The sequence below is a fragment of the Dendrobium catenatum genome, unplaced genomic scaffold, assembly GCF_001605985.2.
Source record: "Dendrobium catenatum unplaced genomic scaffold, ASM160598v2 fragScaff_scaffold_1288, whole genome shotgun sequence".
NCBI lineage: Eukaryota > Viridiplantae > Streptophyta > Magnoliopsida > Asparagales > Orchidaceae > Dendrobium > Dendrobium catenatum.
This window is the reverse complement of record NW_021319750.1, coordinates 278,917-306,672: the sequence shown is the minus strand read 5'-3', so window position 1 is coordinate 306,672 and position 27,756 is coordinate 278,917. Positions and strand designations below refer to the sequence as shown.

General features: G+C 32.9%; 1 protein-coding gene across 4 annotated transcripts; it reads left to right on the top strand.

Annotated features, from left to right (window-relative positions):
• The first annotated feature begins 451 nt into the window (after positions 1-451).
• Positions 452-25,130, top strand: LOC110092209. 4 transcript variants are annotated; one of them, XM_028699445.1, is made up of 10 exons: positions 869-1,032; positions 1,131-1,324; positions 2,011-2,192; positions 19,814-20,098; positions 20,189-20,247; positions 20,354-20,390; positions 20,484-20,555; positions 24,216-24,378; positions 24,493-24,540; positions 24,629-25,130. In XM_028699445.1, the coding sequence occupies exons 1-10, from the start codon at positions 885-887 to the stop codon at positions 24,992-24,994; spliced, it is 1,554 nt and encodes a 517-aa protein (XP_028555278.1). In that variant the 5' UTR covers positions 869-884; the 3' UTR covers positions 24,995-25,130. The 4 variants fall into 4 exon arrangements, with proteins under 4 accessions (XP_020672309.1, XP_028555278.1, XP_028555277.1 ...); XM_020816650.2 differs by lacking the exon at positions 869-1,032 and adding an exon at positions 452-860 and having other exon boundaries at positions 24,216-24,540; XM_028699444.1 differs by having other exon boundaries at positions 24,216-24,540.
• Positions 25,131-27,756: the final 2,626 nt, after the last annotated feature.

Genomic DNA, 27,756 nt, shown 5'->3' with positions numbered 1-27,756 from the left:
AGTCTTTTTAAATATTGGCTGATCGAATTGATGGACTCATAGAGCTATGATTCTATTAAAAGTTATTGTAATTCTTTGGGTTGATGTTTATTTATATGATTTTAGGACGTCTTGATAAACCAACTATAGATATATAAATATATATATAAATTGTAAATAATGAATGACTAATAGCCCTATTGATGATAATATTATAACTCACTCATTTGAGTTGGATGAAAGTCAATCTTTCATTGTAATAATATTAAATTATAAAAAATTTAATACAACTAAAATTAAAATCAATTAAAATCATTTCATGTAAATATATCATTACTTCTAATGGTAATATTATGATAGGAACTAAAACTACCATAAAACTACCAACATTTAGATCAAATTAGATGCTAAGTCACAATTTATAATAAATATACAATTTGATACTGCCTACACAATAGCAAACAACTTTATACTAAAAAGAAAATAGACTTAGTACAAAGTTTGTCCCCACTTCGACCTACTGTGATAATTTTTCCGGGAGTTCGTTTGTCAGCCCTCCTCTCCCGCCGGTGATGGGCCGATTATCTCTCCGTCTCCTACTTCTACATTCTCTTCTGACTTTCAACACCGAACTCGAGTCATAGAGAATGGGAATGGGCATGGGAGCAAAATCCTAACTTTTGCGCTGGAATTTCTTGATCGGTTTCTACCCGCATGAAAATGGCGTAGATGCTTCGCGGGAGATCTGGAGATGGCGATCGCTGCCATTTTCACATCTATGGTGCTTTTCTCCCTCATACTATCCGTCATTTTTTCGGCGGTGACTGATGGCTCGCCGGCCCGCTTCAGTGCACTGAGTGCTTCTAGTAGTTTCCTAATAGGTAGGCGACATCGAATATCGTTAAATGGTGGCCGGATATTTTGAAACATTGTTGTTTGGGAGTTGGCTGGTAGTAGAATGGGGCTTTATTTTGGAGGGCTGCAAGTCGGATGATGCTGGGAACTCACATTGGTTTTTTGATCTCTTCAGGGATTGGAATTTCTTGATTTCTAGTAGTCTCTGCTTGCTAGTTTTGTTGTCGTTTCTTCGATTTCAGTTTAATGAGTTCTATTGTTTGATTTTTGTTTTCCTTCTTTGTTGCTGGATGAAGGCGGGCGGAATTTCGCGCCTATTTCCGACGGGCTTCTTAAGTTCACGCCATTGGCATCTGGACATGTGGCAATGGCTCCAGATGCCGGGTTTCTGCTCGTATTGGCTGCGAAGAGAACTAGGAGGCCAGATGTGTTGAACAAGTTGAGGCCTTACAGAGGAGGCTGGGACATCACCAATAAGCATTACTGGGCGGTGAGCGATTTCGGTCTTCTCATTTTTATTTTTCTCGGATGCATGCAACAAGGAAGATAATTTTCTCCATGTAATTCATATATATTGGGTAATACATGCAGGAACTCGTCATTTGGTTTGAATGTTCTTTATTCAGGAGTTTGGTATTTAATTTATGCTAGATCTTGTTTGGCTGTTTTTTTATCTGTTAGGATTGTATGTTGCCAAGAATGATCAAACTCGGTCACTGGTTGTGTAGGTTCCAGTCTTTGTTTGCTAATTTCTAGCCAGCATTATCCTTATTCCACATATGTTTAGGCTGAATTGAGGCATCGACAACACTCAATGCCTTCAAATTTTTTTGCCTTAGTGATTTGGGCAAATTCTAAGCCAACATAAACAGAAGCTTAGTTTGAGGGAAAATCATCAAGGGAACTAAGCTCGTTGTTAATTAATTTGGCAGAATGTACAAAAACTGAATTAGAAACATAAAAAATGATTGCCATAGCTTAATCCAACTTCAAACTTATAGAAAATGGTAAATCCTGTTCATTATTTGTTTTCTTTGTTTTATGCTTGCTTCAAATCTTGTTTTATATTTAGTAGTAGTTCTTTCCGTCTATGCCACTATAGGCAAATTTTGTACTTTAAAAACAATAATTCTATATGAAAGATTTTAATATAAATTTCATGTTTCTTGGCTGCAGTCTGTTGGGTTTACAGGTGCTGCTGGATTTATTCTTGCATTTATATGGTTTCTATCATTTGCATTCGCATTTGCTGTATTTCATTTTTGTGATTGGAGGACGACTATCAAGGAGAAAGCATCAGAACGGTCAAAACAAGGCATCTATCTTCTATTATTGCTGCTGTTCACTTGCGCTGCATCGTAATTCTCTTTATACTTTACAACTCCGATTTGCTTTGTTTAAGTTGAATTTTATACTATCATGACTTATTAGGAAACATCATCTTTTAATTTTTCTTGAATTACCTGCAATAAATGTAGCATATAATGTTGCAAAGCATTTGAAGTCTTACTCTTAATAGTGTCTTGGTGACAGCATGTTCTTAAGTTAGTAATCCTCCAAATTTTGTCTCTTTTACATACTTATGTACAATATTTATGCAACGTTAAATTTTCTGTCCCATTAAGCATTTGATAAGACTTTGTTTATGGTTTGTATTCAAGATTGATGTGGCGTATCATGGTACTGGAGCATATCCCAACGCATCATTCCATAGCCCACGGCCTCCACTCCTCTGCAGCTTTAGTTAGTTATTACTTTTCTGCATATGCCAAGTAGTGGCCACCTCAGCTTAATATTGCTATTTCCATATTTCATTTTATTTTCGTTTTATTAGAGTATTACTTATGTACTGGTTGGGGACGAGATCTTTTTAGAATTGAATACTAATATTTGAACTTTCCACCTATTCTCCTCCTGTTCTATCCTTCTTCTTCTCTCTGTTCTTCTTCTTTTCCCTGTTCTTTCTCCTCTGTTTTCTGTTCTGTGCAGGTTTGCTCCGGTTTTCATACCAAACATTCCGTTTGTGTATGATTGAAAAATTTTGGAGTCAATTAAGTGAGGTCAATGGACACCATTTAAGACTGGAGGACTCAAAGTCTTTAAAATTTTTGTGATCGTTATAACTTTTCAGATTTCTTGTAATTTTGATGGAAAACGAAAGCATAGTCTGAGAGTAGTATTGGGTGCTGCAATTTGCCATCTTTCTTTTGCAACTTTTAAAGCTTGGCTCCATAACTTTGTCATTGTTATAATCGGATCGAACCGGTCCAGGTTCTTCACACTCGCGAACCAGCTGCGACGAATAGGCTGTCCGACCCCCTCCCTTTTGTGCGAACCAATATTTGCATGCCTGCAAACCGAACGATGCCTCCCCAGTCGTGCCCTCTCTCTCTCCAATTGTATTAATTGGGTGATTTCACCGCCTTATGGAATCCTCCTGCCTCACTGACCTTCCTCTCGCTATTTAAAGCAAATAAGAGACTTAGGGCATCAAATTTCCCTTCTCCTTCTTGCAACAACCGCCAAATCTCTCCCCTATTTTTCCTCTTCATTTCTCTCTCTCAAATAGCAACTGGCGAGCACCCTCTCCTACTTCCTCGACAGCAACCTACTCCTCCCAACATCAACCTTTGGTGAACATGTCTCAATCTTCCCTCATTCTATAGTAAGCTCCTTTTCCTCTCCTTCTCTCTTTCTTCTTCTTATAGTTCTACTCACCAAATTAATAGTTCTTTTGTTTATAGTGAGAAACAAGATTCAATTTGTATGGATATTGTATAACCTCGAATTTTTAGTATTTGGGTTTGAACTTGTAGGAGAGAAATACTTGTTTGTTATTAATGCTCCAAGTAGATTAAATTATATAGTCTTGATATTTTCATTGCATTATAAATATTGCTCTATTAATTAATTTTTTGGGAGGAATCTCCTAACTTATTGTTGGCTTGATCTTATTAGAATGATAACATCTTTACAATAGTTAATATTAACTAAAAGTCAATTAGCTTAGATGCTTCCAAGTGTGTGCTTATAACTATTTGGTTCCACTTCTAATGTCTTTCGAGTCGTTACCCTCATAGCTTTATCGATTGAATATCTCATAGGCTTGAAGTTCTATGTCGCTTGCCTAAAAGTAAGTAACTGTTATTTATTTTGGTATAAATGTACCCTTCTTTGTTAGGGGCACTATCCTTATTGCTTGTGATAGGTTTCTGGATACTAGTGTCACGACCCAGCCCAGATGCTCGATTTAACGAGGCGGATACTAAAAAGTCGGATGGTTTAAAAATTTTTCATTAAACAATACACCACTTTCTTATTTGTACTGAAGAGCCACTAATACCCAAAATTTAAATTACATGTTGTCATTTGCACGCCGTCTTCTATATACGAATTCTTCCCTTTCAGCCATTACTTCTTCTTTGGGGATTTACCTGAATCATTAAATTTAGGGGTTGAGTTTACAACGTAAACTCAGTGGATAATAATTAAAAATAACTCACATGTATATATATATATAACATTTGATATTGATTCATTAATTTAACATTTGATGCATATATCCTTACTTTATTTCATTTCATTTTATATACATACTGTATCGTATTCCTTTACTTAACCTTTTTCATACTATAACATATTCATTTATAACATTTACTTTAATAATTATTTATTTTCCTTAATTCATATTGTACAGGAGCACCGTCTATATGTATCAAGGGTACAATCCATTTCCATTTCTATTTTTATTTTCATATCCTTTTTCTTATTTTACGTGCACGGGTACATTGGTTCCCCAGCCAGTACCATACAGGGGTGAACTCCTATAAGTTTTGCATGCATAGCATTTTTCCTTTTCCTTTGATTCATTTATGTTTGTATCATTTCCTTAATCTTCATTTATTTGAATTCTTTCATTCATATATACTTTCTTATTATATGTATGTTTTCTTTCTTTCACATATCCATATTTGTAGACACATTTACTTACTTCTTATAATAGTTTTAAAAAATATATAAATCATAAGCTTTAAATAATTATATGCATGCTTCTTTTGAAACGAACTAAAAAATACAATAAATAAAATTTCATAATTACCCACTTTATTTTCTCTTCCAATACTCGTCCATAAATGAGAATTGTTCACAATAACATAATGATTTAATTAGTATTAAATCAAATTTGAATGCCTTAACAATATTTAATTCCTACTATAACATTACCTCTATCTTACGATAGTTTTCTTTTCCAGGAATTCTTGTTAAATCAAACTCCTATAGCTTTCGATCCCTTCCTTTCCAAAATCTCTAAAATCAATAATAAATTTTTTCATGAACACTTGACTTGCTAATAAAACTTAATAAGAAATTTCTCATGATATAAATTTATTTACAATGGGGATTTTTCAAATTCCTTAAAATCCTTCTTCTTCTTCCAAAAATTTTTTTCTCCTTGCTTTCACTCCCCTCTTTTCCTTTAAGAAACATATCGTTCGCTTTAAATGAAGTAAAAGAAGGAAATTTATACGAAAATTTGAAAGAAAAATTCAACCAACCTTTTTCCTTCTTTCTCCTCGGTCGTTTCTCTCGTTCTTGAATTTTTTTTCCAAATTAACACTTCCTTAATTGCGGCAATGAAAAGGAGTTTTGTTCTCATCCTTTAATGCGATCAATTGCTAAAATTGAAAAAAAAAATAAACTTTACCTCGCTCTCCCGCACGCAGCCTTCCGCCCGCTCCCTCTGTACTACCTGCTCACGTTTAATAGGGTAGGCCGGCCGGTTCAGTTGAACGGGCCGGATGAACTGGTTGTCACAATCTCCATTCCTTATAAAAATTTCGTCCTCGAAATTAAATCAAGTATAAGGAAACATACATTAGTTAAATAGATGAGGATATTGACTTTTCATTTCAACTTCCTTCTCCCAGGTGGCATCTCTTTCTGATCCATGCTTTCATAAAATTTTCACAAAAGGTTGCCTTATGCCTCAACTATTTTACATCATAATTCAGTATTCGTTTATGTTCTTCAACATATTTCAAATCAGGCTGCAAGACCATTAATTTGGACTAAATCCTCTTGGATTCATCTGAGACATACTTTTGGAGTACTGATATATGAAATACATTATGAATTCCTTGCATAAGCACTGACGGATCCAATCTATAAGCCATATTTCCAATCCTTTCTGTGACTTCAAAAGGACATATATACATTGGACTCAATTTTCCTGTTCTTCACACCTTTCATCGGGTTAACTTTTAAGAAAACAAATTCTCCTACTTCAAATTCCACTAGTCGGTGCTTTGCATCATAATACTTCCGTTGCCTGTCTTGAACTGCCTTTAGTCTGTCTCTGATCAATCTGATTTTACAAGCAGCCTTATCTACTAGTTCAATTCCAATTATCTTTCTTTCACCAGTTTTTACCCAACACAAGGGTGTTCTGCATTTTCTTCCATAAAGAGCCTCATAGGGTGTCATTCCAATACTAGATTGAAAATTGTTATTATATGCAAATTCAATCAACGGTATGTGAGTCTCCCAATTTCCACCAAAATCTAAAACACATAATCTCAATAAATCCTCCAAAGTCTGACTTGTCCTTTCTGATTGCCCATCTATCTGAGGATGAAATGCTGTACTGAAAGTCAATTTGGTACCCATAGCTTCATGAATTTTCTTCTACAATTTAAAAGTGAAATGAGCATGCATGTCTGAAACTTTAGATTTTGGAATTCCATGTAATCTCACAATTTCATCAACATACAGTTTTGCCAGCTTCTCTACTGAATTTGTCTGTCTGATTGATAAGAAATGAGTTGATTTGGTTAATCTATCAATAACAACTCATATTGCATCTCTACTCTGCCTTGATCTGGGTAATCCAGTCATAAAATCCATCGCAATGTCCTCCCATTTCCACTCATGTATATGTAAAGGTTGTAGTTGACCACTTGGCTTTTGATGTTATGCTTTGATCATCTGACAGGGAATACATTTTTCTACAAATTCTACAACATTTCTCTTTAGTCCTGGCCACCAAAATAACTCTCTAAATTCCTGATACATCTTTCTACTATTTGGATGAATTTTATATGTTGAGAGGTGAGCTTCCTGCAATATCTCCTCTTAAGCTTCCAATATTTGAAATACAGATCCTGCATTTATACTTTAATAATCCTTCTCTATCCATAACAAAGTTCTCTAACTGCCCTGTTTGCACTTTCTTTATTATGTCTTGAAATTTCTCATATTGAGACAATGAATTGAGCACTCTATCTTTCAAAGTAGATTGGATCACCAGTTGTTTTAATATCATATCTTGAGTTTCTTTCTGATTGACCACTGAAATCTCTAATTTTTCTATATCTCTGATTATCTGCTCCTGCTGGGTGATTAACCAATTTGCATTTCCTAGAGTTTTTCTGCTAAGTGCATCTGCAACCACATTTGCTTTTTTAGGATGATACTGTATGCCCAAGTCATAATCCTTAATGAGCTCTAACCGCCTTCCCTGTCTTAAATTAAGCTCTTTTTGATTGAAAATGTACTTGAAACTCTTATGATCTGTAAACACTTCGCATCTGACCCCATATATGTAATATCTCTATATTTTGAGTGCAAAAATCACAGCTGTCAATTTCAAATCATGAGTGGGTAGTTCCTTTCATGAATTTTCAGTTGCCTTGAAGCATAGGCCACCACTTTATCATACTGCATCAATACACATCCAAGTCCCCTTAAGGAAGCATCACAGAAAATTTGGAACCCTTTTGAGCCTGATGGAATTGTCAAAATCGGGACAGTCATTAAACAATTCTTTAATTTCTGAAAAGCTCCTTCACACTGGTCGCTCCATTCAAACTTTATTGTCTTCTGAGTTAATCTGGATAATGGCGTTGCAATCTGAGAGAATCCCTCTACGAACCTCCTGTAATAACCCGCAAGACCCAGAAAACTTCTCACCTCAGAAACTGTTGTTGGCCTTGGTCATTCAGTAATGGCTTGAATTTTATTCCTATCCACGGAAATTCCTTCACCACTAACCACATGTCCCAGAAAATTTATACTGCTCAGCCAAAATTCACATTTTGAAATTTTAGCATATAACTGATTCTTCTTAAGTGTTTGCAATAATACCTACAGATGTCTGGAATGACTTTCTTCATCTCTTGAATAAATCAGGATATCATCAATAAACACAATCACAAATATGTCTAAAAATGACTTAAAAATTATGTTCATCAAATCCATAAATACAGATGGTGCATTTGTCACTCGAAAAGGCATCACTACAAACTCAAAGTGATCATATCTGGTTCTGAAAGCTGTCTTTGCTATATCTTCCTCCTTAATTTGTAACTGATGGTATCCAGATCTCAAATCAATTTTAGAGAAAATTGTAGCTCCTTGCAGTTGGTAAAAAAGATCATCTATTATGGGCAAATGATATTTATTCTTAACAGTAAGCTTATTTAGTTCCATGTAATCTATGCACATCATTGTTTAAAATTGCGCAATACGAGGCTCGCCTTGAGGTCCGCCTCAGCACAATTCTAGTAAAAAAAGCCTTGAGGCTTACGCCTCTAGCTTTTTTATGAGGCTTGCGCCTCAGCTTAGTTGAGGCCTGCCTCGCCTCGCTAGCGTGAGGCTTATGCCTCACCCAATTTGTATATTTTTTTGTTAAAACTAACATAAATCACATCTTCATGCACATTAGAGCGCAACAGCTTCCTCTTGATTGCCTCTATCTCCATCCTGCGGCCTTCGCCGCAGCCAACACCATCATAGCTGCCATCGATAATCACTTAAAAGCTGCACACCACCACCCTAAAATTTTTGGAGCATTAATCTCATATTTATGTCGATGAAAATATTTCTAAAAGATGAACATTATTGAAATAAATTAAATAGAAGCATATTGCGAGGCATTTGACTCTACCGACCAAATGAGACAAATATAGACCAATTTGTTATGACGACAATTCAGATAAATACCAGCTCAGTGATGATAGTGTAGATGATTCCTAAGTTGTTACCAACTATTTTAGCTTTCATTAGGAATTAAATGTAAATGAGTAGAGAATTGAGAAAGAATAAATTTGGAGTTGAACTTCATTTTATATGATACTTTTATGCAATTTTTATATTTCATATTATTTTGCTCTTATAATATTTGAATTTAGATTCCATTTCACGCAATTTATCACTTGTCACTTTATATCTTGTGCAATTTTTTGTTTAATATATATGTCAATATATTAATTCATAATTTAATAGGAAGTTAATATGTCATCATTTAACATATTATATAGGCATTATATAAAAAACCACTTTTGATATTTATTATCACTTTACGCAATTTTTTTATTTTGAGGCTTACGTCTCAAAACGCCTTGAGACTTATGCCTCGCCTCATAAACAAAAAATGCCTCAATACTCAATTGCGCAATTTTAAACATTGATGCACATTCGGAAGCTTCCATATTTCTTCTTTACAAACAATACTGGAGCTCCCTATGGTGAGGAACTTGGCCTAATAAATTCCTTATCTAGCAATTCATGTAATTGACTTTTTAGCTCTTGTAACTCTTTGACTGCCATCCTGTAAGGTGCCCTTGCCACTGGTTCTGAACCCGGTATTAACTCAATAGTGAAATCTATCTCTCTTTCTGGTGGTAATCCCGACAAATCATCCAAAAACATCTCTGGATATTCTTTGATTACAAGTATATCTTTCAACTCTTTAACTTCCTTATTTGTATCATTTACTTGAGCAAGAAAACACTGACATCCCTTAGATACAAATTTGTAAGCTTTCATATAAGTGATTAACATTGAAGAAATTCCCTTCTCCATAGAATTTCAATTCTCTTTCTCCCGGGGAATTAAATTTAACAATTTTCCTGTTGCAGTCAATAATCACAAAATACTTTGATAACCAATCCATTCCAAAATTATGTCAAACTCTTGTAATGGTAAAACATTCAGTGTTGCTTCAAATTCCTTTTCATTTATTTTAAAAGTCACTTGACATACACCATTTACATTCATAATAGATCCATTTGACATTAAAACTTTCAAAATTACACTTGTCTCATAAACATTCATCCCAACTGATTTAACAAATTCCTCTGAAATGAAGGAGTGTGAAGCTCCAGTATCAAAAGAAATCCGTACAGACTTTCCTTGCATCATTACCATACCTATAAAAGTTACATACATTAAGAAACATAAACATACATCATTTCTTTAATAATGTTTTCATAATACATATTCATTTTTCATTTTTATCACCTGTAATTACTTCAGGTGAATCTTTAGCATTCTTCTGAGTTAGTGCATATACTCTAAGCAGAGTATTCTGTCGACTTTAACTTGGTCTTGGAGTAGAAGCAGCTGATTCTATTGTTCTTGGTGTTTCAACATTCTTCCGAGATCCAGTATTTATCTTTGACTCTCCTACTGGTCTTTGCCCCAAAGTAGGACAGTTCTTGGATATATAACCCGTTGATGACACCAGAAACAAGTATTTGTACCAGATAAACATTCTCCTTTATGCTGTCTTCCACACTTGCTGCAACTGTTCACACTTGAACTATCACTGTTGCTGGACTTTTGTCTTTTTCCAATTAAATTTTTCACCTTGTGAAAGAGACTTGCTATGTGAATCATGAGGGACTCCCATAACTTCTCCACTTTTCCTCTTATGAAAATCACGTCTCCTTTGAGTATTTTGCAAGTCTGCTTCTATCCTTCTAGCCCTTTCCACTAATACTGAATAATCTTCAATCCCAAAAGGAACAAGAGGTGTCTAATTGCATCATTCAATCCAGCTAAGAATCGGTGGCATTTATCCTTCATAGTATGTACTAATTGAGGAACATATATGGCTAATGTTGTAAATTCAGCCTCATACTGCATAACTGATCTATCTCCTTGTACCAATTTCATAAACTTGTCCTAAATCTTCCTCCTCACAGAAGGAGATACGAACCGATCCCTGAATACCTGAGTAAAATCATTCCAATTAATTTGCATGCCAGGGATTTCTTCAAATTTGCCTTGATACAGACCTCTCCACCACCTTTCAGCTTCTCCATCAAGTACGAAGATTGTTAAAGAAACTTTTCTCTCCTCTGGGCAATTCATTCATTCTAAAATCTTTTCAATTCTCAGTAACCAATTTTCAGCTTATATTGGTCCTGCAACTCCTTTGAATAATGGTGGTCTCATATCCTGAAATAATTTCAGATACTTATCCATTACCATTTCTCCACCACTGCTACTTCCCGAAGATTGATTCCTTGAGTCTTGAATCAATTGAGTCACAGCTGTCATCATTTGTGCCAGTGCATCGGGATTAACATTAACATTAGGCACTAATCTTTTCACTTCCTCCTCTTCTCCAGGATCATTTTGGTTCCTGTTTACCATAACATAATCATTTTACATTAAATCATTAATAATCATCCTAATGACTCTTTCAGTATGATTCATAATTTAACCTCGCTCTGATACCACTTTTATCACGACCCGACCTAGATGCTCAATTTAACGAGGCGGGTACTAAAAAGTCGGACGGTTTAAAAAATTTTCATTAAACAATACACCACTTTCTTATTTGTACTGAAGAGCCACTAATACTCAAAATTTAAATTACCTGTTGTCATTTGCACGTCGTCTTCTATATACGAATTCTTCTCTTTCCGCCATTACTTCTTCTTTGGGGATTTACCTTAATCATTAAATTTAGGGGTTGAGTTTACAGCGTAAACTCAATGGATAATAATTAAAAACAATTCACATGCATATATATATATATATATATATATATATATATATATATATATATAATATTTGATATTGATTCATTAATTTAACATTTGATGCATATTTCCTTTCTTTATTTCATTTCATTTTATATACATACTATATCGTATTCCTTTATTTTACCTTTTTCATACTATAGCATATTCACTTATAACATTTACTTTAACAATTATTCATTTTCCTTAATTCATATTGTATATGAGCACCGTCTATATGTACCAAGAGTACAATCCTTTTCCATTTCCATTTCCATTTTCATATCCTTTTTCTTATTTTATGTGCACGGGTACATTGCTTCCCCAACTAGTACCATACGGGGGTGAACTCCTGTAAGTTTTGCATGCATAACATTTTTCCTTTTCCTTTTATTCATTTATATTTGTATCATTTCCTTAATCTTTATTTATTTGAATTCTTTCATTCATATATACTTTCTTATTATATGTACGTTTTCTTTCTTTCACATATCCATATTTGTAGAAACATTTACTTACTTCTTATAATCGTTTTAAAAAATATATAAATCATAAGATTTAAACAATTATATGGATGCTTCTTTTGAAAATAGCTAGAAAATACAATAAAGAAAATTTCATATTTACCCACTTTATTTTCTCTTCCAATACTCGTCCAGAAATGAGAACTGTTGACAATAACATAATGATTTAATCAGTATTAAATCAAATTTGAATACCTTAATAATATTTAATTCCTATTATAACATTACCTCTATCTTAAGATAGTTTTCTTTTCCCGGAATTCTTGTTAAATCAAACTCCTATAGCTTTCGATATCTTCCATCCCAAAATCTCTAAAATCAATAATAAAAATTTTCATGAACACTTAGACTTGCTAATAAACCTTAATAAGAAATTTCTCATGATATAAATTTACTTACAATGGGGATTTTCCAAATTCCTTAAAATCCTTCTTCCTCTTCCAAAATTTTTTCTCCTTGCTTTCACTTCCCTCTTTTTCTTTAAGAAACATATCGTTCACTTTAAATGAAGTAAAAGAAGGAAATTTATACAAAAATTCGAAAGAAAAATTCAACCAACCTTTTTCCTTCTTTCTCCTTGGTCGTTTCTCTCGTTCTTGAAATTTCTCCCAAATTAGCACTTCCTTAACCGCAGGATTGAAAAGGAGTTGATTATTCTCATCCTTTAACGCAATCAATTGCTAAAATTGAAAAAAAAAGAACTTTATCTCGCTCTCCGGCACGTAGCCGTCTGCCCGCTCCCTCTGTTTCGCGAACGTCTCTGTTTCGCAAAACTACCTGCTCGCGTTTAATAGGGTAGGCCGACCAATTCAGTTGAACCGGCCGGATGAACCGGTTGTCACAACTAGGTTGCTAGTTCTATTGCTAATGTTTAATTATTAGTATTGTGCATGTCAATAATCTTTTTTATGGCTCATATTGAAATCATCATGTAGTAGTTATCACTTAAAATGGTTCATGTTGTGGAAAATTATTTCATATATATCGATTCTATTTAAATGCAGTACATGATACTCCTACTTTAAATCATATTAGCTATATAAATTGTAATTTTCATATTGATTCATGTAATGCCTGTTGGTTTTTTGTAACAACACTTGTATTGTTTTCTTGTGTGTATGTCGGTAGATTTATATTAGATTTTGGCTAGTTGGGCCGACTGGCCCTAGAGTGACGACTAATCATTGGATTCCTTGGGTTGGTGTTTTATCTTTCCGGTGATAAGTATTTGATAAACCGACTATAGTTATGCACATGTAAATGTATAAATACATAATTTGACATGAATTGAAAATATTAAATGACTGATAAGTCATTTTGGGGTACACTGATATCTAATGTGTTGCATTTATAAGCATTAAAATGATTTGACATTAGTAGTTATTTGACATATACACAATCATGATGGAATATGTCATAGGAGACATGACATGAGTTATTGTTATTTTGATATATTGACTATAGGTTACTACTCTCATCTTTTAGTTGTTCATATTGCATGTCGTTTATGTTTTGATAGATAAAAGTTACTTTTTGAGTTTTATTTATCAAACTCACATGTTACTTTTTCATGGTAGGTCATGTCGGAGTACTAGGGGGATCACCACTTCAGGAGCATAGTTATCAAAAGTAGACTATTTTTTGTATTTTATATTTTGTAGTAGATTATTACATATTTGTTTTGTGGGTTGGGTAGTTTATTTCATATTAGTGGTTCTATTTCCATTCCTTTTGTTTGTAACAATATTATTGCTTTGGTGTATTGCTATTCTATTTAAATTCATATTAATGGAATGAATATTTAATTTCCTTTCCATTACTTTAATATAATTGGTTATATTATTAGTTTATGCACTTTTGTTTTTTGTGAGTACAAAACAAATTTTTCCTATCCCTTCATTGTGTCCCGTGTTGCCGGAGTGTACCGCCTTCGTGACACGGGATGTGACAATCAGTGGTGGAGCCAGAAACTTCTTATAGTGGTGGCGCAAGTGCCAAACTATTTGTTCAATTTCCTTGATTACTTTTATTTAAAAAAAAAAAACTATAAATAAACTGACCTTAAATTGATTTGAAAAACTGATTTAAACTTTTTTTTGAACTTTTAAAAATAGATTTTAAACTTATATAAACATATTATAGTGTCTTCAAAATACTTCGTAAAAGCAAATAAATAATCTTAGCACTTTAATTTCACATGCCTTCATTGCCGGCGATGCCAGAACGGAAGAGCGCAAATATGAAAGCATGCACAAAACACTGTAATTCTTGAGGCGTCGAGCTGAGCAAAAGTTGAGTAGAGCCGTGGAGGAGGTAGTCAAGCAGGTGCGAGACGGGCACACGGACCAAATCAATAAAAAAATGCAAGACACATGAGACCATGCACGACTTATTCTTGTTGTTTTTGACAGAATAGGCTGAACACTTTTTCATTAAGTATAACCTCATATACCCTGTTATGTTTACACAGCCTAATGCCTGTGAAACCTCAAAAAATATCTAACAAAAAGGAAATAAAACATAAAAAAGTAAAGTAATTCATGGTGAATGAACCACGATTATCTGCCTCAGCGGATGTCGAGTCTCAGGCCCTCCAACATGCCTCACAAAACCAGTTGGCGATAAAAGCTCCCATGGCAGACACAGAATTCTCACTTCACTCTGAGAGCACTAGTATAAGTACCCATAGATCTTCTTTACCTCATTGGTTTGAGTAGAAACTAAAGCTCTACACTTTTGGCTTAAAGCTAGCTTGTTTTGCTCTTTAGTATGAATGGATACTTCAGTTTTGGTTTAGTGTTATTACATGCAGATTAAAGCCAAATGCTATCTATAGTGGCAAAACTTGAATGTCTCCTCGATTCATTGGTGTTGCTAGTTTCTGTTGAAAAATAAAATAATGTTACAGGTAAATAATTAAGTTGGGAAAATGATCGTAGCAAACAAATCATTATATTAATCCAATATGACTCAATTTAGGAGCGCATCTCTAATGAAAATGCTAAACCCACCTTAAAAACTCTGAAGAGTAGAAGTCCCAGAATTAATATTCTCTTGCGAACTCGGGTCACCGGCGACCTTCACCTGACAATCATCAAAGGAAGATGAGACGGATGCCTGGCTAGAGGAAGATGAGAAGGATGCCTTTCTGCTATTCTGTTATCCAATAAAATAAAGGATTGGGAGATTAAAAAAGAACTTTATTTTGGGAAACATAAAATAGAATATGATGTTTCTAATTTTTTGAGGGGGCATGAACACCCATAGGCCCGCCTCAATCCGCCCCTGGTGATAGCCATTGCATATTTGTGGCACCATTATGTGGAGAATTAGAAGGTTTGAGTTTTCTTTTTGATGTCAAGTTTATAAAATCATGCCATGCTGATGTGCAATTTAATTCGTTTTGTCTTGGTGAATTTGCAGCGATTTAGTCGCTTCATGTAGAACAATTAAGCAAGCTAAGTGTTGATCTGCTAATGATTGGTTTTTGTTCATAAGCATAGTTATCTAGTTCTATTATATTATGCCCAGCTTGTTATAAATCCTGCTTCCCTATATGTATTGTTTGATCAAATATTTGCATTTATGAAATTCAAGTGACTTGGTGGTGTAATTGGCAAACAAGTTTCTACCAGTGGCTTTGGATTTATTGTTTCATTGAAATTTTCCAGTGCTGAATTTGCAGATGCAGAGTTAATTTGTTAAGGTCATACCCCTGATCTGAGTTAATCATTTCTTTTTTATGGTACCTGCTGATATAATTTTGCCAATTTGAGTTTTTTGAAGACGTAATGCTTAATTTGAAGACGTACGTAATGCAAGGGTTTGTTGAAGCCATCACTTCAAAATTTTAATTTCTCAGGTCATTGGAGATTCAAAACTTATTATTTAACCGGTTGTCAAAATAAAAGGCAGACGCAACGTTCTCAAGTGCTTCATTTATCTCTCAGATAAACTTTTCTCTATTTCCAAATAAAAAAGTGCTCTCAACCATCTTCTCTGTACTCACAATCATCTAGTTCTCTGTACTCACAATCATCTACATTTATTGACATTTTATTTCTGTCACTGTATTGATGGTTGTTAGTTCGTGCAAGTGATGTTTTGGAAACAGTCACTGCCAGACTTTTTATGGAGATCAGCAGGTTTGACTTATGGTCCATGGGGAATGAGACCGCTTTTCCCCCTCCTTTCAGATCTACAAATATAGGGTGGATTGTTTGGATGACAAATGGTATTGTCTCCACTCTTATCGGCAATGTCACTCCCCATGTATATGCCTTTTAGTGTCACTTGTGGTTTTCAAGCTGCTTTATGGTTCAAATCATAAACCCTAATTTACCGTTAAGAAAAATATCTAATTAGAAGGTTAACTTAAAAAAAATCACTAATAATTCTAAAAAAACATAAAAATGTGAAACAGCTTGCATTAAACTCATATTCAATTATGGAGTGAAGGAAAAATAAACATCACATAAATTGTAATAATAAAATTTCGAGCAAGCATAAGTAAAACCCACGTCAAACCCTAAGATTAAAAAACCATAAAAAAATTCAACATTACCAAATGAGTTCAAAATTTCATGATTTGATCTTCAAGTTATTAATAAATTGTGGTTTAAATTTCATATCATTTAGAGTTCATTTGGTGGTCCAAATCAAAAACCTAATCCTTATTGTATAAGGAAATCCTAATCTTACCGATAAATTTGAAAAAATCATTAATAATTCTAGAAAATCAAAAAAATCATTAATAGACCTAGAGCCATTCCCAACATCAATTCTTTTTGGTGTCGACTGTTAATGGAGAGTTGCAATATTCTATCCTCATCAAGTTGGTCCCTAATTTCTTTAGAGGATTGTTTTGAGTACTAGGGTGGTAGGATTCTAGCATCATGATTTTGCCTTCCTCTTCATTGGTTTCAACATCTTGCCTTCCCCTCTCATTTGGGAGTGGGTTTGTCTCTTGGGGGCCATCACTATATTTTGTCTTTTGAATGTTGTTTGCCTTTGCCTAGTAGGGAGGGCAGTGTTTTGTGTACTCAGAGATGGACACCTCATGCGTTAAGAAAGTCTATGTAGCACTAAATATACAACAGTCAACACCAACATGTATATATTTAGTGAATTAATGGAGTGTTGATGATATCATTTTATATTTTTGTAGCCCACATGCATCTTAGGATAGTCCAATGGTATATGAGCTGATACTATGGAATTTGGATTTTGCTTTGAGGGCACCAAACTAGAGAGGGAGTTTCTTTTATGAAAAATATAATAAATATGGAAAATAATTAAGAAACTCACTGATTGGTAGCCCAAAAAGTGGCTTTGAGTGAGTGCTTATGATGTATTTCCTTGAATTACTTCACAATCACTTTTAGAGGCTATTTAGCTGTGACTATTATGGGTTGTTTGGTTGCAATTATTATGAGTGTATTGCAACATAAATGTAGCGGTTTTGGGATTTTTGGTGTGTAGTTGGGAGTAAAATAAATGCAAAATAGTATTTAGAGGAATTTTGAATACCCCATAGCCTATTTTTGTATTATTTCAAATTTGTCCAAATTTGACAAATTTAGGCAACATTGCTCACAAAGTAGATTGTGACCTCATTGCCACTTGCATACAATATTGGCAAGTTTTTGCACTTCATATGATCCTACCCCCATCCTCTCTTACGACCTCGCAGTGCGCTTGTGACCGCTCTGCTGTCATTGCTGCTTGTGAGAACCTCATTCGCTTCCATTGCCGCTCAAGTTCTCTTTATTTTAGTTTGTTTTAATTTTTTATTTTCATGTTTATTAATTCGAACCAAACACAAGCGACCTATGGAGTTTTGAATATATTGTATTTATTTTTCACTTCATTCAAAATGCCTTTAAATTCTAAATAATTGAAACCAAACAACCCCTAGGTGAACAGAAATGATATATGGAATTGTTATTACATTTAGAACTTCTAGATCTCAAGTTTTGGTATTTCCTCTCACTAGCTTGGCATGATAAGATGCAATGGTTTTAGTACTTCCCAAAAATTTTCCATTATTCTAAATCTGTTTTATTCTTCTCAAATATCTTTGGGATTATTATTTATTTTAAGGCTATTTCACTAAAGTTTCTCACATGTATCTTTTTAATACCATATACTCGATAGTATTTCATTATTTTCTTTAAAAACCTTATAAATTCCAAGTTTTAATTTATATAGGGGCTTTTGTGAATATTGGACCATTCATCACCCTTCAAAAGATTGGTGTAGAGATTTATGCCTGTGAAACACCTACATAATTTCACCAGCTGGGTTCCACGCTTATCACGGCTTTCACCTTTTTCTTTTTACTTTTGCTGCCATCTCATTGATCTGTCTGATCCCTATTGGTTACTTATCGATCGGTAAACTATTGTAATGGTTATGTAATTATTTTTGCCTACACATCAATGTGCTGACTATTTTAATTATTATTGTATTGTTATCTTTTGATTTTGTATGTTTTTTTAAGGAGCTCTCCTAAGATTGTATAAGGCCATCTCAAACCGAAAAACTCATTACAACTCCAAAATGTAATAATACTCTAAATTGCAGTAACTCATCTCCAAACGAATTTCCTAACACAAAAAAAAAAAAAATTCTATGTATATTCTTTATCATATTTTATTTTATATTTATTTTTAATAATATCTTTATATTTATCAAATTTTCAAAAAAAAAAAAACTTTTACTCGATAAATTAATTTGTAATATAAATATATACTTAATAAAATAAATATTAGTTATTTTTATTTTTATTTCTCATTTTATATTTTCGTTGTCATAACTTGTTCTTCATTTTGATTTCAATTTTTTATTTTGTTGAAGTATTATAATATTCAATATCCTTTAAATTTAATGGGGCTTTTATCCTAATTTATATATTAATCTTGTATCTTAATTATGCTATTGCATTTTATATTATTTAAAATGAATAACTTAATTAAAACAATTAATTATATAAAAAAGTAATAATAAAAACCTACACTTAATAACCTATAATTATTAACCTAATTTTCTGAAGTAAAAAAAAAAAATTGAGTCGGTTGGTGTCGCATTGTTCACCTCGCGAATTTAGCGTGCGATTTGGCGTTCAGGTGGAGCAAATGGCTGACAAGAAACGAGTATAAGCAGTTTTTTTGGAGATGGCCTAAGTACTACACAAATATTAGAATGAAACACTTAATCATTTCTCTTCAATTATTGTCAATACTTTGGGGCTTCCCACTGTCAGGTGTTATATTTTAATGGTCCTATCTCAAGTTTAGGTCTATGGTTGGATTAATTTTGAGGTGTGTCTAACAAAGTGTTGTAGAATGTTAGAGTTTCTGTTTTTTTTTCCCCTAAAGAAGGGAGCACCCTGAAGGATGGTTTTATAACCACCAGTGCATAAGCTTTGAACTTTTAATTTCGCTGTTCTGTACCCAGTTTTTCACCTTATTGTGTCCAAACTGTCATTTTTTTTTTATTTTCTCTTTCTCTTCATCAGGTATTGATTATTAGCTTGTCCTTTTTTGTTTAGAAAATTAATTCAAATGGATATTTTCCACTAGTTGGATGATTTCTCCTTATCCTGTTGGTCTCATTTTTGCTTTTCTTATGCTAACTTTTCAGGATTGGTTGCATACTTTTATCTGTTGGTCAGGATGAATTCCATGATGAAGTGTTCAATACCTTAACTTTTGTTGTTCAGCAGTCAGATTTCATTGTTCAGATTCTAAGGAATGTCACAGATTATTTATCCTTAGCAAAGACAATTAGTGTGGATGAGTTCTATATTTCGTCTGATGTTCAGAATAGAATTAACAAGTTAGATGTAGATCTAAGGAGCGCAGCTTTTATAATATTAGAAAAAACAACAGAGAATTCGGAAAAGATTACCAGAGCAATGAATTATGCGTATGAGCCAATTTCTAAGGATTGTTTAATGAATTTTTGCATAAGCATATTTTTTTTAATCCTATAACTTGTGTTTTTTTATTGATATAGGAGGGTTGTTCTGATTTTAGTAGCAGCAATTATGCTTTTGCTTGCTCTCACTGGCTTTGGTGCGTATTCTTGCTTCTTTTTATTAGAATTTGCTCTATATCCCAAAAGCATAATTGATCTTCTGTTTTTGATTTCTTATCTTATCTGTTCTCACGTTCACTACAGCACTCTCAATTCTCGGGCACAAGCAGGCTATTTATGCGTAAGTTGACAGTGCATTCTTTGTAGTGGATTAGCTATTCAAATTTTCTGATATACAAGTTTAAATTATTTTAAAACATCCATATATTTTCAGGTTTACCTCAATTGGATGGCTACTTGTTACAGCCACACTTGTTTTATTTGGAGTTTTTGTTATCTTAAAGAAGTAAGAACCTTGGCTAAGCTGTTTATATTATTAACTTGTGATAGTTGTTTGTGCCTTATTAAGTTTATTTATTTGATTTACAATCTCATATATTATTCAATGAGCTTTGAATTTTTCTGAACTCAGCATATTTATCATTTAAAATTTGGAGATTGTTCGCTTTTACAATTATTATTATTATTATTTATGTTGATTGTTTACATGTGTCTAACTCAAAGTATTTACTGATTGATTGTATGTAAGAAATTGAAGATGAACAGTATAGAATATTTGATCATTGAGCACTAAGATATGCATGCGTGTCTATGGTTCTCCATAAATCTGTTAATAGAAGACAACAAAGATCTGGTAAAATTCTCAAAGTATGAGTTTTGGCTTTGAGATATGACATTCCTAAGACAGATTATTGTTGAAGTTGAAATTTATGTAGATCCCGCTAAGATTAAAGAGTAATGAATTGGCAGAGGCCAAATATTGCCATTGAGATTCATAATTTTTTTGGCCTAGTTAGTCATTATAAACAAATTGTGGAAGGTTTTTTCACGTATTACTACACCTTTGATCATAGTAACTTAGAAGTTTGTTAAGTTTATATGATTTAATGCATGCGAGCAAAGATTTCATAAGCACAAGAACTATTTAGTGTTAGCTCCTATTCTCACTATTCTTTTTGGTATCCATGGACTATAGATTTATAGTGATACTTTACATCAAGGCTTTGATTGTGTCTTAATGCAACACAACAAAATAGTAGCTTATGTGTCTAAACAACCCAATGTGCATGAGAAAAACTATTCTAAATATGACTTAAAGCTAGTAACAATTTTTTAAAGCTAGTAACAAATTTTTTTGCACTGAAGATTTGGAGGTATTATCTTTACGGTGCTCTTTGTGAGATTTTTGTTGAATATAAAAACTTGAAGTATATATTTATTCAGAAAGAGTTGAATTTGAGATATAAGCGATGGCTTGTGTTGATGGACTATAATTTATAAATTTAGTACCATCCAGGTAAGATTAATGTGGTTTCAGATGCTTTAAACCGAAAGTCTTCATATTGTGTGGCATGAATGATCACACAAGAGCAACTATTAGTACATGCAATGGGGCGACTTCAGTTTGAGATATTACCTTCGGGAGGAAATTATGTTATTTATCACATGGCTATTCAACCAATGATTTTTGATTGAATTCATGAAGCTCAGATGGAAGATGTTGATTTGATGCAGCTTAGAGGGCAAGTTATGAATTTATTAAAATCCCAATTTACTATTAATCAAGTAGGTGAATTAAAATTTAAAGATAGATTATGTATTCCAGAGCATGCTGAAATTCGATATGATATACTTCAAGAAATGCATGCTACTCTAGACTCAGTTCACCAAGAAGCACCAATATATATCATGATCTTAAGAAACTTTTCTGATGGCCTAGTAGCAATGTGGCAGAATTTGTAGTCAAGTATTTGATTGGTTAGATGGTCCAAGCCGAATATCAGAGACCTGATGGTCTGTTCTAAGCTCTCCTAATTTAGAATGAAAGTTGAAAGAGATAGTGATGAGGACATCGATCCAAGGTTCAAACATGTGTATCGCCGGAAGCATCGCCGATCGATGACCACGATTCAGAGCTTATATTTCTAGTTGTTTATGCATTTTATTTTTATGTCTTTTGCGGATTGTTGATTAATAGCTTTTGGTATTGCTACTATCCTTGGTTATCCATGAGTTTTTGGTTAATCTACTTGTACTCCTTCGCCTAAGCAAGTTAACAACTAAGAACCTTTAATGATTTTACTTGTTATCTCAATAAGTTCTTAATTGTAATTCCATTGTCAATCACTTTTAATTTTCTTAAGAAGCTCCTTCGCATGTGGTATCACATCACATAGCTATGGACTTCGCAGTTGGCTTGCCTAGATTAAAATGTGGTCATCATGCAATTTGTGTTATAGTTAATAGATTCACTAAGACGGCTCATTTTCTATCCTTCAAGAAGAATTACTAGGTGGAAAAGCTAGCGAAGATCTACATGGCATAATTATTCGATTGCATGAGATTTCAATCATGAATGTGTTGTATAGGGACAAAATATTTTCTTCGAGATTATGGAAGAACGTGCAAGAGCTTTGGGTACAAGGTTATATTTTAACATTGCATTTCACCCATATATAAATGACCGGTCAGAGCAGACAATTTAGATACTAAAAGATTTATTGAGATCTTGCATTCTTGACTTTGTGGGTAATTGAAAAGTTATATTAAGCTTATAGAGAGTTTGACTAGAATAATTATTTCCAGGTTAGCATCAAGATGATACTATAGGAGGCCATTTATGGTAGGGAGTGCCAATCTCCTTTGTATTGATTTGAGATGGGTGAAAGAAAACTCTTAGGACCTCAATTGATTGATCAAATTACTAAGAAGATTTAGCAAACTCGAAAATGATTTTGTTCAGCTCAGTAGCGGTAAAAAGATTTCAGCTTTAAGCATAGAGAGGTTGAACATGAGGTTGGAGATCACATATTTCTCAAGATTTTGCTCACACGAGGGGTTAACAAGATTTGGCAAAAATAGAAAACTTCAGTCCCAGTTCATTAGACCTTTTGAAGTAATCGAGGGAGTTGACATAGTTTCATATAGATTGATTTGGGCAACTAATTGCTCATACGAACGGACAATATTGATATATAAATTAATTATTGTCACTATAATACAAATATATAGAAAAGCAAATTAGTTGGTATTGGGTAACAGTGTTGAAAAATTCACCCATTGTTTATGTCTTGCATTCGACTCGCTAAGAAATTCATGTTTGACTAGATTTTTAAATAAATGAGCTGAACTTAAACAAATAATGTGCTAATTTTCTCAATGAGTTGGCCACAGATAGAGTTATGTTAGATTGTGTTTGGCTTATTGTTTAGCAGTTTGATGTATAAAAAAAAATTATATTTAGATATTAACTAATATATAGTTTTAAATAATGTATATATATGTTATCATTGTTTTGGTATTATATACTTCCATATTAATGCTTTATAATTCTTTTTTATATTTATTAATTTATGTATTAATAAATTTTTAGAACTTCAATTATTGAAATCTAACATCTGTAAAACATGACTTTGATGAGCCTACCAAGCCTAAAATGAAATAAACACAAATACAAGAACACAAGTGGAGCTTGAATAGAGTAAAAATATGATAGTGCTGAGGTCTAACTCAAATTTGTTAAAACTCTGGTTAATTTACACGTCTAGACTTGGGCATGGTTTGAAAATTCTGGTTTGAACTAGATGATGTCCGAATGTCTTTAGCATTCTCGTTGATAAAAGAGTCTCTCCATCACGGCAAAGAATAGAAATGGGTGGAAGCATTAAATATTCCCAGGAATAGGAAAATAAGCTTACAAATACAAAATGAGAAACTACAACATAAAAAAAAAAAAAAAAAAAAGAAAAAAAAAAAAAAAAAAAAAAGAGAGAGAGAGAGAGAGAGAGAGAGAGAGAGAGAGAGAGAATGGTCCTCTGGCGAGGAATTGCTTAAACTATATTTGTATCTGAATCATAAATTATGGGTAGTTTCATTGACCAATTGATGCATTTGTCATTTCAGTTTCTGTCTTCCTGAAAAACTATATTGTAATTTTCTGCATCAGCACTATAGGTGATACCTGTACTGCCATGAATGAATGGGTGCATTATCCTCACACTGAGACAGCACTCAGCAACATTCTTCCTTGCGTTGATCTGAAAACAACAAATCGCACATTGTACCAAAGCAAAGAAGTCATTCTCCAGCTAGTCAGTGTAGTCAATTCGGTAATTAGATCCGTCGCAAATTCAAACAATGCATCTTCAAAATCTTCTGTGTTCTTCAATCAATCTGGAGCTGAAATGCCACTTCTCTGTTCTCCATACGATTCCAAACTCCAGCTACGACATTGCCAACCTCATGAAGTTTCATTCAGCAACGCTTCTTTGGTATAAGCTGTCATGTTTGTGTTAAAAAAGAAAACAAAATAAATAATTTAATAAGTTAACTAACACCATTATCTGATTTACATTACAGGTGTGGAAAAACTACATATGTGAAATCTCCAAATCAGGTTACTGTACTGGTGTAGGAAGGATTTCTCCTAATATGTACACTCAGCTGGTGATAGCTGTTAATGCAAGCTATGCTCTTGATCACTATACTCCATTGCTTCTGAGCCTACAGGACTGTAAATTTGTTCGTGAATCCTTCAATACTATTACAACCAACTACTGTACTTTCCTGGAGCAAGATCTCAGCATGGTCAATGCTGGGCTTGTCCTGATCTCCATTGGTGTTATCCTCTGCCTCTTCTTGTGGATCTTATATGTTAATCGCCGCCAAAGTGAGGTTTCTGTAACTCTATCTGAAGTTCTTGGAGTATCTTCTCTACCTACTTAATAATTTTTTTAGTATTGTCCTTATAATCATTTGGCATCTCAGATGGAGCGAAGCGCCGTCTGATGCTAATATATTTGTGTCCTAATGCATAATTAGGAGCCCTTTTTAATGATTAATGGAGCAAGTTTTAACCAAACTTGTTTTCTTAGTTGCATCTTTTTTTTTTTTTAAATGCTTGTAATTTTTCATTTACTTCCGGAAACAGAGAGAGACCTGATGGCGGGATATAAAGAACTGTTTTGTACTCACAAAGAGAAACATGCATATCCTAGTGATACAACAAAACTAGAGTAAACATAGAAAGTGAAAATTAAATATTTAATTCATTAGTAAAAACTCAAATAGATAGTATACCAAAACAATAATATTGATACAAGCAAAGGAATGTAGTAGGATGAATAACATGAAAGAAACTATCCAACTCATAAAGCAAATATGTAATAATCTATCCCAACATACAAAAATCTAAAAATAGTTTACTATTGATAACTTTGATCTTGAGATGAAGGTTTGCTAAACTCGTCTGCAAGATTTGCTATGAAAAGAGATAACGGGTGAGTTTGATAAATCAAATTCAACAAGGTCTTTTATCTATAAAAGTATAAATAACAAATGAATAGAGCATGCAATATGAACAATTATAAGGTAGTAATAACAGCCTATATTCACTAAATCAAGGAAGCAATGAGACATGCAATGCTTCGTATGACAACATTTTGATATGCTAATATAATTAATGCATATATCAAACTGCTACACACAATATCATTCTAATACAATTACATCAGGTATCATCATATCCCTAAATGTCGTATCAGTCATTTATGTTTTTTAGCTAGTATATTTATATATGTATATACATATCTACATATATTTATAGTCGGTTTATCAAATAACCTTCATCGGAAAGGTAAACATCAACCTAAAGAAATCAAATGATTTTCTATAGAGTCATTACTCTGTGGGCATGTCAGCCCAGCTAGCCAATAATCAATAGGATTTTATGGACTTACACACCATTAAACAGTGCAAGTGTTATTACAAATAACCAACTTGTATTATATAGCTAAACATGACAATCACAATTTATATAATTAATATGATTTACAGTAGGAGTATCATGTACTGCATTAAATAGAATTGATAATATATGAATTAAATTTTCTACAACATGAACTATTTTAAGTGATAAAAGCTCGCACATTAACAAATCAAAGTAATATTATTTCTACCACATGATGATTTTAATATGAGTCATAAATAAGATTCATGACATGCACAATACTAATAATAAATATTGAAAATAGATCTAGCAATGAAATATCTAGAAAATCTATCATAAGCAACAAAGACATCGCCCCTAACAAAAAAGGGTACGTTTATCCAAAATAAATAACAATTATTTATTTTTAGATCAGTGACGCGAAACAGTAAGCCTACAAGATATTCAACCAACAGAGTTACGAGGGAAACAAATCAAAAGTTTTATAAGAACCGCAACCAAATAGTTATAAGCAAGCGCTTTGAAGCATTCAAGTTAATTGACTTAAGTTAATATTAACTATTGCAGAGATGCTATTAACCTTATAATCATTCTAATCAGACTAGGATGACAATAATTTTGAAAATTCCTCATAACTAATTAATTAATAGAGTAATATTTATGATGCAATGAAAATATCAAGACTATAATTTAATCTACTTGAATCATTAATCATAAATAATAATTTTTTTTCATACAAGCCAAAACCCAAATATTAGAAATTTGAGGCTATACAAAATCAATACGGATCGAATCTTAATTCTCACTATAAACAAAAGAACTATTAATTTAGTGATTAGAATCATTAGAAGAAGAAATAAAGGAGGAAAGGGAAATGAACTTACTATGGAATGAGGGAGATTGAGACATGTTTGTCTAATGTTGATGTCGGGGGAAGGTTGTTGTTAAGGAAGTAGGAGAGGGTGCTTCTACGACTGCTGTTTGTGAGAGATAAACAAAGAGGAAGAATTTCGAGAGAGGTCTGACTACTATTGTTAAGTTACATAGATGATTGATCAATTTTTGAAGTTACTCTTGAAAATGCAATAAATACAATAATGTCTTGACGACTACTGGTTTGTAATAATCATTTAATAATATTAATGTCAATTAAAAAAAAAAACTTTGGAATAGAGAAAGATTGGATTAACTCGGTGCTTGAAGGTGAAGTACTTTAGCTAATAAAGAATTTCCCAAAGACGAGTATTGCAAGGGTCCAATATTTGAAAAGAATTGAAGTCAAAAGAAAATAAAGTGGGTAATTTCAATTATTTTTATAGCAAAGTCCAATTTTCTTTTATATTATATCAATTTCTTTTAATTATTTAATTGCTACATGATTATAACACTATATTGATCTAATGGTTATCATATGAATACATTATTTGAGAAGGAAAAGAAATAAAAAGGTGAAATATTTGCTACATGATTTTCTATAGACCATAGTGATGCATCTAAAGTACTTAATACTTTATATTTATATATATATATATATGTGTGTGTGTGTGTGTGTGTGTTATTTATTTTATATGAGTATTTTATATGATTAACTATTGTATATGAAACGATGAACACCCGCTAAGTTTACTTAGTAAACTCACTTTATTAAATTAACTTTTTTAGGTAAGTCTCTTGGTAAATATAAATGAAAGAAATAGAAAATTTTGTGTATAGAAGATGATGCTCAAATGAAAGCATGTAAAATATGTTTATGTTTAAA